Source organism: Myotis nattereri (assembly GCF_964212035.1).
Source record: "Myotis nattereri genome assembly, chromosome: 1".
NCBI classification, from domain to species: Eukaryota; Metazoa; Chordata; class Mammalia; order Chiroptera; family Vespertilionidae; genus Myotis; species Myotis nattereri.
The window spans coordinates 198,378,732-198,393,180 of record NC_138075.1 but is presented as its reverse complement, the minus strand read 5'-3'; the positions used below and the strand labels follow the sequence as shown (position 1 = coordinate 198,393,180).

The following is a 14,449-nucleotide window of genomic DNA, read 5'->3' as shown; positions in this document are numbered from 1 at the left end:
TGAGTAGCAAACTTGAAAAGGACTATACCATTGGTATAGTAATTTCACCTCTAGAAATCTATCCTAAATAAATAACCAGAGGCAGGGACATTTTATTCACCAAGATGTTTATCACCAAGTAATTTATGTAGGAAAAAAAACTGGAAAAAATAGAGAAATTAAACATTCAGAATTACGTACGGTGCATTCAATTGGACATTGTACTGCCATTACATGTTATGTTTTCCAAAGCATTTTTAATAGTTTGGGACAATGCTTTTGTCTTGTTTAATAAAAAAGCTGGGTAGAGGAGGAGGCTCAGGTGCAACTTTCTTCGGTCCTCCCAAATCTGGGTTCATCAAACACCAGCCACCTCCACCATGCCACTGACATTTGACCCCAACGAGATCAAACTTATATACCTGAAGTACACTGGGGAGCAGGGGGTGGTGGTGACACATCTGCCCTGGCCTCCAAGATCGGGCCCCCTGGGCCTGTCTCCCAAAAAGTTGGTGATGATATCGCCAAAGCAACTGGTGATCGGAAAGGTCTGAGGATTACAGTGAAACTGACCATTCAGAACAGACAGGCCCCGAATGAGGTAGTGCCGTCTGCCTCTGCCCTGATCATCAAAGCCCTCAAAGAACTGCCAAGAGACAGAAAGAGGCAAAAAAATCCCACAACAGCAACCACCAAAAAAACATGAAGCCCAGCGAAAATGCCACTTTTGGTAAGATCGTCAGCATTGCCCGACAGATACAGCACCGATCTCTAGCTAGAGAACTCTCTGGAACCATTGAAGAGACCCTGGGACTGCCCTGTCTGTGGGCTGCAATGTTGATGGCCGCCACCCTCATGATACCACAGATAACATCAACGGTGGTGCTGAGCAATGCCCGGCTAGTCAAGAACTACAAAGGAAAATGTTTCAATTAAAGATTATTTGACAACCAAAATTAAATTAAATTAAATTTAAAAGCTGGGTAGAAAAGTAGCAAATATTATAGAATCTTAAATTATGTAGAGAAAAAAAATCTCCTTAGAAAAAAGAAAAAAGACTTGAAAGAAAGATAACAAAATGAATTCTTCAGTAATTATATCTTGGGTGATTTTGTTTTGTTTCGTTATCATTTTCAATATTTACTAAATTTCTACAATGATCATTTTATTTTTACAGTCAGAACTATAAAATAAATTAGAGATTCGGGCTGAGACTATAATGAACATCTTTTGCTCTATTTGTGTAGCACCATCCCTCCTCCTTCCAGTGAGAGTACATCAATTTTGGGGCACACATCCCTCTCCATTAAGAATGGCCTCATGATGTGGACATAGAAGACACCAATCCTGGCCCCAGGCGTGGGTATGTCACTTGGCCAATCATCATATTCTATCTGGCTTTAATAACTGGATCCAGATGGGCATGTCACTGAAGCCAAGTCAGTATTTTTATAGGAAATGTTCAGAAAGGCAGAAGAGCTTTGCTTACATTGGTACTAATCCTATATAATAAAAGCTTAATATGCAAATTGACTTGTCGGCAGGGGGGCGGGGCCGGCTAGTGGGTGGCGCCATGCCAGCCAAGGTGGGTGCCAGCGGACAGAGGGAGGGGACCACGATCGAGGGGCAGCGGCGACTGGTGGCAGCAAAGGGGCAACGGGGGGGTGGGGCCAGCTGCTTGCCGGCTGGTGCTGGCCCCCAATTGGCCTGCTGGTCGCCTCCCGCAGAGGGAGGCTAGACTGAAGCTTAGGCCCGCTTCCCCTGGGTAGTGGACCTAAGCCAGCAGTGGGCAAACTACGGCCTGTAGGCCGGATTCGGCCCGTTTGAAATGAATAAAACTATTGAAAAAAAAGACCGTACCCTTTTATGTGATGATGTTTACTTTGAATTTATATTAGTTCACACAAACACTCCATCCATGCTTTTGTTCCGGCCCTCCTGAACAGTTTAAGAACCCATTGTGGCCCTCGAGTCAAAAAGTTTGCCCACCCCTGGCCTAAGCCATCAGTTGGATATCCCCTAAGGGCTCCCAGACTGCAAGAGGGAGCAGGCCTGGCTGTGGGCTAACCCCCGCCCCCCCCATGTGCATGAATTTTTGTGCACCAGGCCTCTAATATACATATATATATATATATATATATATATATATATATATATTATGCTAAGTGTCCCTCCCTCCATCCCACTGGTTGCTATGATGCACACTGACCACCAGGGGGCAGACGCTCAACGCAGGAGCTTCTGAGCTGCAGTGACTTGGCAGTGGCAGTTCTTGGGTGATGCACCCCGAAACCAGAGGGGAGAAAGTCCGATTCCTTGCAGGCCACATGATTCCATCTTTGGCCATGGGTTATGTTGTTGCTGGGGCACCGTTGGCCCGAATCTGGTTTACTGCACACTTGTGTTTGCATTCCACACCCTATACCAGTGATGACAAACCTATGACACGTGTGTCAGAGGTGACACGCGAACTCATTTTTTTGGTTGATTTTTCTTTGTTAAATGGCATTTAAATATATAAAATAAATATCAAAAATATAAATCTTTGTTTTACTATGGTTGCAAATATCAAAAAATTTCTATATGTGACACGGCACCAGAGTTAAGTTAGGGTTTTTCAAAATGCTGACACGCCGAGATCAAAAGGTTCGCCATCACTGCCCTATACTACAGAAACTTTTCAGAGTGCCCTCTTGCACTCCAGGACCCCTCTGGGGATGTTGGAAAGCCAGTTTCAGGCCAAGCTGAGGGATCCCACCTGCCTGAGGGACCCCGTTCACTCTGTAGACGCCTTTTGAGCCATGGTGTCACCCCAGGTGCAGCTGGCCCGGAAGGGACTGTGGGAGTTTGGCTCCACGGCATGTTTGGCCTGTCTCACCCAGGCCCGCCCCACCTGCCACCTTCTAATTAATTTCCTTTCAATGTGCACGAATCTGTGCACCGGGTCACTAGTGAGCTATAAGCCTAGAGCTGCTTGAGTGTACACAAGTATAGGGAAGCAATACAGGAAAGTACAGAGATTGTTCTCCAACAATGCATGCGTACACACACACACCTTTCAAGGCCTGATGACCTTGAGTTCCTCAATCTAGGGAAGTCTGGAACACTATTATTCCTGGACTTTCCAGTTATAAGAGCTGACACATTTTAGGTTTCTTGTTTGTTTGCTTAAGTCAGTTTGAGCTAGGTTTCTACAAGTTCCAATCAAGAGTTAATACAGTTAGCCATGGCCGGTTTGACTCAGTGGATAGAACATTGGCCTGTGGACTGAAGGTTCCCTGGTTGGATTCTGGTCAAGGACGCATCCCTGGGTTGCAGGCTCCATTCCCAGTAGGGGGCATGCGGGAGGCAGCCAATCAGTGATTCTCTCTCATCATTGATGTTTCTATCTCTCCCTCTCCCTTCCTCTCTGAAATTAAAAAAAAAAAAAAATATATATATATATTTTAAAAAGTTGTTTTAAAAAAAGAATTAATATAATTATGAAAATAAAAAATATAAGGTATAATTCATGAAAGGGTCCAGGGCTATCACAAAACAGGGTACAGAACTGGGCCCACACACCCTACCTGAGGAAACATTAAATGTTATAAAACATTTCCATCATTGCAAATGTTTCTGTTGGACATGATCTAAACTATTTCATTCCCATAGCAGTTCACTCATAGTGCCTTCTAGATGCCTTCTTTTAGTACATAGTGGCAGGGAGTATTATTAAAAATAGCTAATAACCCTAAAGGCACAGGGACTGGAAGCCCTCTCCTGGACCTGGCATTCAACCTTTATGGATCTGAGGAGATTTGGGGTATCTCAAGAAAGGGGTTGGAGTGAGGGGACACTTAGATATTAGGGGAATGGCATTTTTCTAATAAGTACCCAAGGGCTTTAATATTCTAACCGATATGGCTAACTTGGTGTGTACTGGCTGCATCCCAGTCCTGTTAGGGGATATTATAGTTTCTGCTCCCCCCCTCCCCCCACCCCAGTGTGATATTCTAGGGAGGGACGTTGTTTTGTGATTGTTGTAGGTCTTGTGCCTGTCTAGGTGCTCAATAGAGGTTTGTTGAATGGTGAATATGAAAGACAGTCCAGCATTGTTTAATTCTCTATTCTGGTATTTTTTTCTGATAGTTTCCTGCCTGGAATTAAATTGCAATATGGTCTCTTTTCACCCACTTTTCTGAAAAGACTTTTTATCCTTTCCAATATCAGTTGATTGAAGAAGAAAATTGTAAATTTTCTCTCTCAGGCATATTGTTGATATTTTAACTCATAGTGATTTTTTTTTTCCTCACTACAAAATGGATTTTAGAAATAAATCAAGATCCCAGAAACTTGTGATTGCTTTGAGTGGTAGCTTTTATCTCTGCCATCCTAAGAGATATGGTCCAATGGCCCAGAACACAAACAGAGAACTTTGAATTTCAGTTCTCCCACAGCTGTATAATTTGAACCATTTGCTAGGACATTGGGGTGTGGGTTCCCACACTTGACTGTAAAGACTGTGGTAGGGCCCACATCTATCTATTAACAATGGTATTTTCAGTGCCTAGTGCCTCCTTGTTCACAGTAGAAACTGAAATACTTATTGAATAAATAAATTTATATAGAAGCAATCATACATATTGATCGATTAGGGATAATTTTTAAGCGATTAGCTTTAAAAATCATTTCTCTTAAACCAACTTAGGTCCTATTAACATCAAACAGGAGAGCTTTCAATATTAAAGTGTGGGGGGGGGCTGGTTAGTTATAATTTTTGGATGCTACTTTAGAGAAGAATTTAGGTGTATCAAAATTATTCAATTGCTTTTTCAGGTGGCACCTCCCATTTATTTTCCCTTCTTAAGTTCTCTGAAGAGATGTTTTACTTGTTTATTAGACTGCATTGGGAAAGCTCATCAGACCTGAAGTCAGTCTTAAATGCCTGGGTTTCCCCTCTATTAGCTGTGGGGTCACTTTTGGAACTAAAATAATAAACGTACCTGCTCTACTTCACAAAGCTGCCACAAGCATGAAATAATATTCAGCGTAAGAAGGAACTAGAAAACCCTATACAGATACTGTTGTCGCCTTGGATAAAACACTTCCTAGGCAGTGGAACCTGGCTTAAGAGAATCATTTTACTGAGAATATTAAGAGAATAATTTTGCTCTTGGTACAGCTGAGAGGAACCCTGAGATCCTCAACCCTCTAACAATCGCAGTCAAATAGAGAGGCAAAGAAACTGTATGCGAAAGGCGAGGGGAGGGAGGGAGGGAAGGAGAGAGAGAGAGAGAGGCCCAGAGGGCTTAGCAAAGACTTTAGTGCAAAAGGGTTTAAAAACTCAGGCTCCCAGAGCAAACTTCACAAGGCACCCCTCCCCCACGCTAAACCCCGTCCCAAAAATGGCTTAGCAGGAGCTTGTTGGGCGGAGGCCACTCAGACCAATAGAAACCAACTGTGCTCATACAGGTTACGGAGCAGGTGGAGAAACTGAGCACAAAGAATCACAGACGCTCAGGCTCAGCCTTTCACCGCGGTGCCAGGTGTCCTCTTGGTCCCCTTGGGCTAAGAGGAATGAAGAAGACTATCGGGGCCCAATCCCACCCCCTTCCCCAATCCAATCTGATCCCTGCACCACCTTCGCCGCCAGCAGCAAACAACCTGGAGCACGCTCGAGGGCCTGGCGGCCGACCTTTATTGTCTGGGGAGCACCTGCCAGGTGGCGGGCCGTGTCCTAATGTGAGCTGGGTGCCCAGCTTCACAAAGCGAGCCGGCAGCACCCCCTCGCCCGGGAACCGCCTCTGGCGGCCGGAGCGCAGCGCAGGGGAGAGAGGTGGAGAGACGGGGCTGGGGGTCGGGAGCGGGAAGCACATGCCGGCGTGCCCTCCTCCTCCCCGCGGCCTCAGCCCCCCGGGGAGTAAACGGGTCGAGGGAACTGGGGCCAGAAGCGGACGGAGGGAGCGAGATCTGGGCGCGAGGGAGGGCCGCGGGCAGGGCAGGCGAGGAGGGGCGCCGAGAAGGGGCGTGGCCGGCGCGCAGGGGGAGGGCGCTGGGAGGAGGGGCTGCTCTCCACGCTCGCGGCTCTGGGGGCTCGGCTTTGCCGCGCTCGGTGCACTCGGGCGAGAGCTGGAACCTGAAACGGAGCTCAGGTCCCAGCGCAGCCACCGCGATGAGAGGCGCTCGCGGCGCCTGGGATTTTCTCGGCGTCCTGCTCCTTCTGTTCGGCCTCCAGACAGGTGGGCGAGCGCGGCGGCCACGGGGCCGCGCCCCCTCCGCTGCCTGTGCCCCGGAGAGCTCCAACTCGCTGGGGTGTTTCGGGAGAGGTGGCTCCCGGCTCCCAGGGCCCGTGCGTTACAGCCGCCGGAAAGATTCGAGGCGACCCTGGAACTCTCCTGCGTCCAGCCTCGCTCACCTGCGCGAGGAACCGCCAGCCAGTGGTGGTGGGGGTGCTCAGCTGGGGTCTCCCGGGAGTGGGGGCAGCGAGCGGGGGGCTTAGGCGTCAGCGAGGTGCAGGCTGAGGGCGCAGGTTGCGTACTAGTTTGGGGTTTGCTTTTGTGCCGTGGGTGCGCGGGCGGGTCGGGGGTTCGCACCCAGCGTTATCTCCCCCGTGCGAGGCGCGGCCGTCGCTTCCTTTTGTTAAAAGTTGAGCGTGTGTGACCAGCCCACGGGAGCATCGGCCCGCAGGTTCTCAGCCGCGCCGAGGGGAAAGTTGGAGAGCCTTTTCTCTGCTCCGTGGCTGCTGCTTTCTGCCCGCGGCCGTTCTTTGTGCCCCAGAGCTGGGGACCGACCCGCTGCCGTCTCTTGCTGGCTGCGTCGTCCGCGGACACGAGTCGGAGGCTGCGGTGTCCCCGGACGCCCTGCTTATGCTTTTGCGCGGGGCGCGCGCGCGGCGGGTAGCTCTGGGGCCGGACCCCGCGAACCCGGAGGTGGCGGCTACAAGGACAACTTGGGCAGGGTGTATAGCAAGCAGCCGCTAGGTTGCAGACTTGGTGCTTTTGGAAATCCCATGCCGGAGGCTCGCCCCTTTCTACGGAGGTGCCGTTTCTTTCTTGCCACGCGCCTCGGAGCGCGGGCCGCCTGCTCTCGGCGCGGGCAGGGCCATAGCGCTGGGACTCTTGGGTCCCTGACCCCGGCTGTCTCCGGCGCCCGGCCAGAGTCTCCGGCCAGGCTGGCGGGGCTCTGCGAGCCCCTCGAATTGGTGTCTGCGACCTGTAATTGTAGGTCCGTTTTGTTTGGGGATTTTGAGATTTGCTACACCTCCCCCCCCCCCCCACGTGATACCTATATACTACTTAAGAGCCGCTTGAGGTCGGGGGTGGGGGTGGGAGGTGGAATGGAACTTTCAGTAAATCTTGGATGTTAAAGCTGTTGTGAAAATCCGGTTATATGCGCTTGGGAACTCGGGTGTTAAGGTGGAGGAGAAGGATTGGCAGGCTCCTGGGAGTCCTCAAGCAGATTCCTGCCCCCTCTAACCCTTTTCCTGGGTGTCGCTGGTGCGTGAGTCCGTGCAGGTCGCCCTGCCAACCCCAGGAAGACCCGCTCTCTCTCTCCCAGGTCACTTTTTTTTTTTTTTTTTTTTAACGTGAAGGCTACTCTGATGATGTAAGGTTAGAAAGTGAGTCTGAGCAGGAATTCAAGGGCTCCAAAGGAAGCATCGCTATGAACTCTTGTGGGGCTCCCCGGGCTGCTGCTCGGTTTTCCCATAAAGTCTCAAGATGCAGCCTCCGGCTTCCCGATCTTGCAAGAAGGCATTGCGAGGGCTTTCCTGTGGGGGAGCGGCCGTGCGTCTGGACCCTGGTGAGGTCGGAGGGATCCGGAGCCAGGGCTCAGATTCCTGAGGTATTTGACCGCCTAAGCTTCAAATGACACGTTTGGTCCTGACATCTTTGTGTCTTGGCATTTTAAATTTCAGTTAAGATACGTGAATTGAACACCAGGAGGGCACTAGAAAGACAAACCACACAGAATAGTTCCCTTTTTAAAAAATCGAAATGAATTCATTGCTTCCTTCTTCCTCATAGTTAGCCTGCGCCATCCAATAGATTTTGGCAAAGGGAATTTTAAGGTCTGGCTTTGGGGAAGGAGGCGGGGGCAGTGTGGTGTAGTGACAAAGCCTTCTGCTGCCCTCTGGTTCTTCTTTTCTCGGCGAGGTATTGGCTGTGTGCCCTTGGCAGGTTGCTTCAATTCTGGGGAGCCCTCAGAGGACAGTGAGGCAGCCACATCCCAAAGGATTTTTTGGGTCTGGAATTCTCTTCCCGGGTTCTCGGGGTAGACTCTACACCTCCTCTGACCCCTTTCCCTGATTCCTTTGTGCCTCCTTGAAATTCCTCTGCTTCTCCTGGCCACAGGGACCATTTGGTGGTGTCCTCCCAGTCTACCTCTGGCTAAAGCAGGGTCATGTGGCTGTGTGCTGCCCTCTCCTCAGTCCACATGTGCCCATCTACAGTCAAACTCCACAGGATCCTTCATCCTCTCCCCTCCCTCAAGTATTTACAACTCTTGTGCCCAGCAGGATGAACCTGCAAGGAGTTCATGCCTTCCCCTCCCTCCGCTCCAGCAGGTGTAAGACTATAGATCATCCCCAGCAGCTGCACACATTCTGGATGATTATCCTGTTGGGAATAATATGATGGCCTTATAAAGGGAACCAAATAAGTCATCTATCCCCACTCCGGCCTTTCCCAGTCACCCACACATTTGTTCTTACGGTTTTATAAATCATGTATGCCCTGTCATTAGTACACATTTTCTGTGGCGTCTGAAATTCACTTTAGGCGTATGGTACATCGTTGTTGATCTGCGATTGGGAACGGTGTGCCCAGCTCTGTCCTGGGGCCTTTCCTGACATCTCCAGTCCTCTCAACAACAAGCCCAAGGGGCTTCATCCCTACCATTTTACAGCTGGAGGAATTGGCTGGGGATCAGTCAGTTCCCCAGATAATCGGCACTGAGGCCTGCGGTTAGTCCCTCAGAAAGGAAGATAAGCTGTCACTAAAATGATGGCATCGGTTTGGACCATCTTCCATCCCCCATTCCAAAAAACAAAAGTGGTCTTAGCGTTCTAAACTTGCGGCATACTTGTGAAAAGTAAAACCCTGGTCAGGGGTAACGGCGTTGTGCCATTTACCCTGAATGAGCAAGATGAGCTATAAGGGCAGGCTACCACTCATAGCTTTTATTCTCTAACAAATTCTGTGGGGGAAGCTGCCAAGTGTTTTGTGGCTTCCCTCGGAGCACGTTCCTGTACAGATGTTGTTGTGGTGATGGATTTTGCTGCTGTTGTTGACAGCCACTAGAAGTTGCTCGTAGGATTTTGACTCATTTCCTCAAGTCTTCCCCCAGCTGATTAAGGAAGGACAGCAGGAAATGAGCTGCAGTGTTCCTAAATGGAGTTCTTGAAGCTGGCCTGCAGCGTGGGGACCCCTCAAAGGCAGTGAATTTTCTCCAGGATGAATTTAGTTTTAACAATCGACAGGTTAGGACATGGAAGTGCTTTATTTTGTTGTATTCATGTGTGGTAACTTTTACAAAAAGGAATTGAAAGACATTTGGAGGAATCTTAAGCAAAATTTCATATGCAATCTCTGTAACTTGGATTTTTTTTTTCATGGCTGCAAATCCAGAGTGGGGAGGGGCCTACAAGGGAGTTACCGCAGGTAAAGGTTTGTAGGATAAATCATTGTTGAAAGGAGAGGGCACTTGTAAGCCTGGCTTAGCCCCTCTGATTTCTGATACTTTGGACATGAGACAGCTCATCTTTGGACTTTAGACTCTTAATAAATAAAGAGAAGTTGTAAGCTGATGGCCCATGGACATGTTTTGTTTGGCCTACATGATGCTTTTTAAGAAAACATTGAGGCAATATTTAAAAAATATGGAGAATTTATATCCAAATCTCTTGAAGAATTGAAAACTGCCCCTTTAGATAAGACCTGTGCTCTTCAGGTTGCTCAAGCATGTCAAACTTGCGGCCGGCTGCTGCTAAACGAGGCATGTAGGCCCGCCCCCCCCCCCCCCCCCCCGAGTTTGACATGCTTGCTCTAGGCCAGTGGTCCGCAAACTGCGGCTCGCGAGCCACATGCGGCTCTTGGGCCCCTTGAGTGTGTCTCTTCCACAAAATACCACGTGCGGGCGCGCGTACAGTGCGATTGAAACATCGTGGCCCATGCTCAGAAGTCGGTTTTCGGCCTGGGCGAGTCTATTTTGAAGAAGTACTGTTGATATTTGGCTCTGTTGACTAATGAGTTTGCCGACCACTGCTTAGGCAGTACCGCTCTTTACTGCCAGTCCTTGGGCGTTAAGGCATTTAGCTTGGGCCCTGGTAAGCCCAGGGGTACCACACAGCTCCCTAGTAGAAGGAGCACAGGCCCGAGGAGTGAAACAACTTTGAATTAGTCTGCTGGCTCTGCAGCTGCCAGTTTTGTAGCTATAGAACAAGTTGCTTAACCTGCTGAACTTCACTTTTTCATCCTAGTTTTTTAGCTGTGTGACTTTGGGAAAGTTACTTAACCTCTCTGTGCCAGAAATGTGTTGCTACATATTAAGTTTTTAGAATGGTGTTGCCTGGCAGGCTCATAGTACAACCTTAATATGTGTCAGCCATAATTATCTGCAAAATAGGAATTATTATTATCCCTAAGATGGGAATAATGTCTTCACTAATATGATTGCCCTGCAGAGTAGAAAGAGATTGTTGTAAAGATGCTTGGCACAGGATCTGGGATAGGATAGGCACCTAACACATGCGTAAACTCCTCTAGTATGTAGAATTTGACTGCTCCTCTTTATAATCCTCGTACGCAGGTACCAATAAGTACTAACTTGACAGCTTATAAAACGGAACAAACTTTAATTTTTTCCTTGAGTTTTATACAGCTTTTGACATAACAGTTGGGAAGCACTAGTTTTAGAGATTGAACAGATCTCGGGGTAGGGGAACCAGAAGATTTCTCCAATGAAAACATTTATACCTGGTGATTTTTCCATTCATCTTATGCTTACATTTTGGTTATGACACACTTGTGTTAGATCTCTTCCATTGCCTACCTTTCTGTCAGCTAGATTTTCAACAGTTTTGCAAATTTTAAAGTTTAAGTTGTATTGATATTTAGGGCCAGTCGCATTAGAGTTAGTTAACAGCTTGGCCTCTGAAATCGACAACCTGGGATTTTATGCGGTTCCACCACTTGCCGGGTGTGTGATCTGTAAAATGGGCATGGTGGCACAGGGCTACTGAGAGGAGTAGAGGAGTTACGCACATATGGGCGTAGCACAGTGCCCCTCGCAGGGACGGCAGGGTACTGCACCGTGAGGCTGATTTTATGTTCCTCTCTCAGCTTTATCTCTTATAAAAAAATGGAAATGGCTTAAAACCAGATTATCTAGAAGTATGTTTTGGTATTAAAATGAAGCATATACATTTAATGTCTAGTTTTTTGTTTGGTTGTTTGTTTGTTTTAAGCCGATAGTTTGTAGTAATGCATACTTCTCTCCCTCGCTTTTTATTTAACCTAATTTGACCTGCTTTCCATGAAAGGGGATACAGATTACTAGATAAGACTTTAGGAGGGGAAAGGTCTGTACATGGCCATTTTCTCAAGGTGAATAAGTAAGTGTAGCTTTCCTGGGTTCCAGGAGCCCTATTAACCTTGAAAGCTCCTTGAGGTCGGCTTTTTGGTGACTGCCTTCCCTAGGAGTGAGGGGCCACCCTGAACTTGTCCATTGCTCCAGGCTGGACACTGAGTGGTGCTCAGTAAATATTGGTTTAACATCTCTCCGCTTCTCCAGCACTTGCAAAGCACTTTGAATGCAATAAATGCTCAGTAAACATTTCGGATTCAGTTTAACAAAGATTTATCAGTCTCTATGCTTTGGTCCTTGCAGGGACTCCAGGGACTGGCTAGGGACGGGAGAGGGACAGGTAAGAACACAGCCAAGGATTCAAAGTAGAACTGGTGTCTTAAGAAGTGGAAGGAAGCGGGGGGGGGGGGGGGGGGGTTGGGGGGGCGGGGGGGGTGGGGGGGAGGGGAGGCAGGGGAAGGTGGAGGTGAGCCAAGGCAGGGAGGAGGCCTCCTGCAATAATGTCAACATTAAAACCATTTTAATGAAAAAAATAATAAAATACAAACAAGTGCAAAGTGCTTGGGCAAGATTTAAGAGGGGGAGGTGTTTCTATCTTGGTGGATGGGTGCTAGAGATCAGTAAAAGTGTCCATGTGGGAGATAACATTTGAGATTAATTTCTAAACCTTAAAAGAGAGAGGGCAGAGTGTCTGTAGTTGAGGCTTCAACTGGAAAAAGCTACAGAAAGAGAGAGCAAGACATTAAGATCTTATTTGCGGCTTGTCCAGTCTTTCTCTCGGTGTGAAGGTTGGGGTAGGAGTTGGAGAGGAAGACTCTGGTTTAGCTTCAGGGAACATTTAGTGTTGAGTTCGGTCCAGATTCTAAAACAAGGTTTGAGGTCCAGGCCAGGGTGAGGTGACTCAGTAGTGGTCCTCGGCCTGTGTTATCGGCACCGGGCTGCTCGCTCCCTCATTCCGTCCAGGTAAGCCCTCTCCGCAAATGTTCTGGAAACTTGGACACCCCCAGTGGGCAGCTGAGACTAAGGAAGGGATGTGTGCTTAAATTTTAGTAAAATGCACATAATATAAAGCTTACCATCTTAATCATTTCTAGGTGTCCTGCTCAGTAGTGTTAAGTACATTCACATAGTTGTGCAGCCAGTCTCTGGAACACTTCAGCTTGCAAAACTGAAACTCTGTACCCATTACTCCCTGTTCTCTCCCGCCCTCAGCCCCTGGCAACCATCATTCTACTTTCTGCCTGTGAATTTGGATACTCTAGGGACCTCATACAAGTGGAATCATTCAATATTTGTCTTGGGGACTGGCTTATTGCACTTAGCACAGTGATTTTCAATTAGTATGCCGCAAGAATTTTTAAAATATGCAATACCTGACTGGTCACGGGCACTGACCTCTTTTTCCTTAGGTTGTCAAATGAAAAAGTGACAACATCTAACACAACAAAAGCCATCCGGTGTGAATAAATCAAAATTATACCCCCCCCCCTTTTTTTTTATCAGATTGGCAAAAAATGTGTTTTTTGGTGTGCCGCAGAATTTTAGTAATTTGTTTGTGTACCATGAGATGTAAAAGCTTGAAAATCGCTGACTTAGTATAATGTCCTCATGGTTCATCCATGTTGTAGCCTGCTGTATGTAGATGTATGTGTATGTATATATGCCATTTTACCCATTCATCCATCAAGGGATACTTGGTTGCCTCCCCCTTTTGGCTATAATGAATAATGCTGCTGTGAACTGGAACATACAGATACCTAAGGGAGAGTTTCTTTTCTGAGGGGCCTCTTTTAGGGTGGTGGAGCTCATGGCCGAGGCAATGAGTTGGTGGAGAACTGGGCCCAGGGATGACCAGACTCTTTAGGTGAAGGAGTCAGGGCCTGGGTGTGAGGGTGCGGGCCCTGGAAAGGAGAGAGCACATAAGGAATGGGAGAAAGATTTGGTGGCAGACTTAATTCAGTTGGCATATTACAGGCACCTTGGATGTGTCAGGCACTAACTGTAGTGACTAAAGAGATCAAGGGAAGGGGAATGGGAGTTATTGCAGAGTGGATAACTGGGAGAGCTGGTGGCGAGGTGGAATTAATGGAAACAAACAAACAAACAAAAAACAGGAGGAGGGAGCAGCCCTGTGGTGGTGGAAGGGTTTGATGTTGGACTCTGCTGTTTTTTCATTGGTTATTTACAAGCTGCATGGCCTTGAAACGCAGTTTTGCAGGTGGTAGACACGCGTGAAATTCTTCCTAGGGTCAGGTCCATGAAAAAATAAAAGCTAAACCCCAGAGGTATGGAACATGGCACTCTGGTAGGATTTAAGGATTATAAAGAATTGTATGTTAAAAAATAAAAGGAACAAAAGAAATTGTGTGTTGTGCAGCAGTGATATCATAAAAAGTGAATTTTCATGAAAAGAATACATATCAGGAAGATACAACCCTGCCTGTATTCTCTGCATTAGGCCATTTAAAAAGTATGTTTATAGGTTTCCTTAGATAATAAAATGGACATTCTGGATATAGAGCAGGACATAGAGTTAATTAAAGCTTTGGGAAATAGTTGCCTTTGAAGGCAACTTAAAGAAATTGGATTTATTAAGCCTGGAGTAGATAAGGTGAAGGAAGGTTTAGTGAATGACAGTCTTCAAATATTTGTAGTATGTGAGTGAAGAATGGGACAAAATGCGAGTAGTTTAAATTGCCCCAGAAGACAAGATTTTTTAAAGGAAAATTCTTTGATTAGAAGGGTTGCCATCTGTGATGCAATTTGTTGTAGTTGTAATGTGGTCAATTGGTAGCTTACTCAGAAACAACTTTAAAAGATCATACTTTTGCATGTTTTACCTAGATTATATGCTCAATTCAAATCCAGAGCAGGTTCCAGAATATGTACTTTGTGTTACTTATAA

The 14,449-nt window shown here is 47.2% G+C and overlaps 1 protein-coding gene and 1 pseudogene across 2 annotated transcripts in view; both read left to right on the top strand.

Moving 5' to 3' along the window:
• The first annotated feature begins 359 nt into the window (after positions 1-359).
• Positions 360-926, top strand: LOC308510887 (large ribosomal subunit protein uL11-like; annotated as a pseudogene). The gene has a single exon. The product of its transcript is annotated as a large ribosomal subunit protein uL11-like (transcript).
• Positions 927-6,023: 5,097 nt separating this feature from the next.
• Positions 6,024-14,449, top strand: part of KIT (KIT proto-oncogene, receptor tyrosine kinase) — an 82,526-nt gene continuing 74,100 nt past the window's right edge. The window contains exon 1 of the mRNA XM_081099248.1: positions 6,024-6,200. Within this exon, the coding sequence (XP_080955374.1) occupies positions 6,134-6,200 (67 nt within the window). The 5' untranslated portion in view covers positions 6,024-6,133. The remainder of the gene's footprint in view (positions 6,201-14,449) is intronic.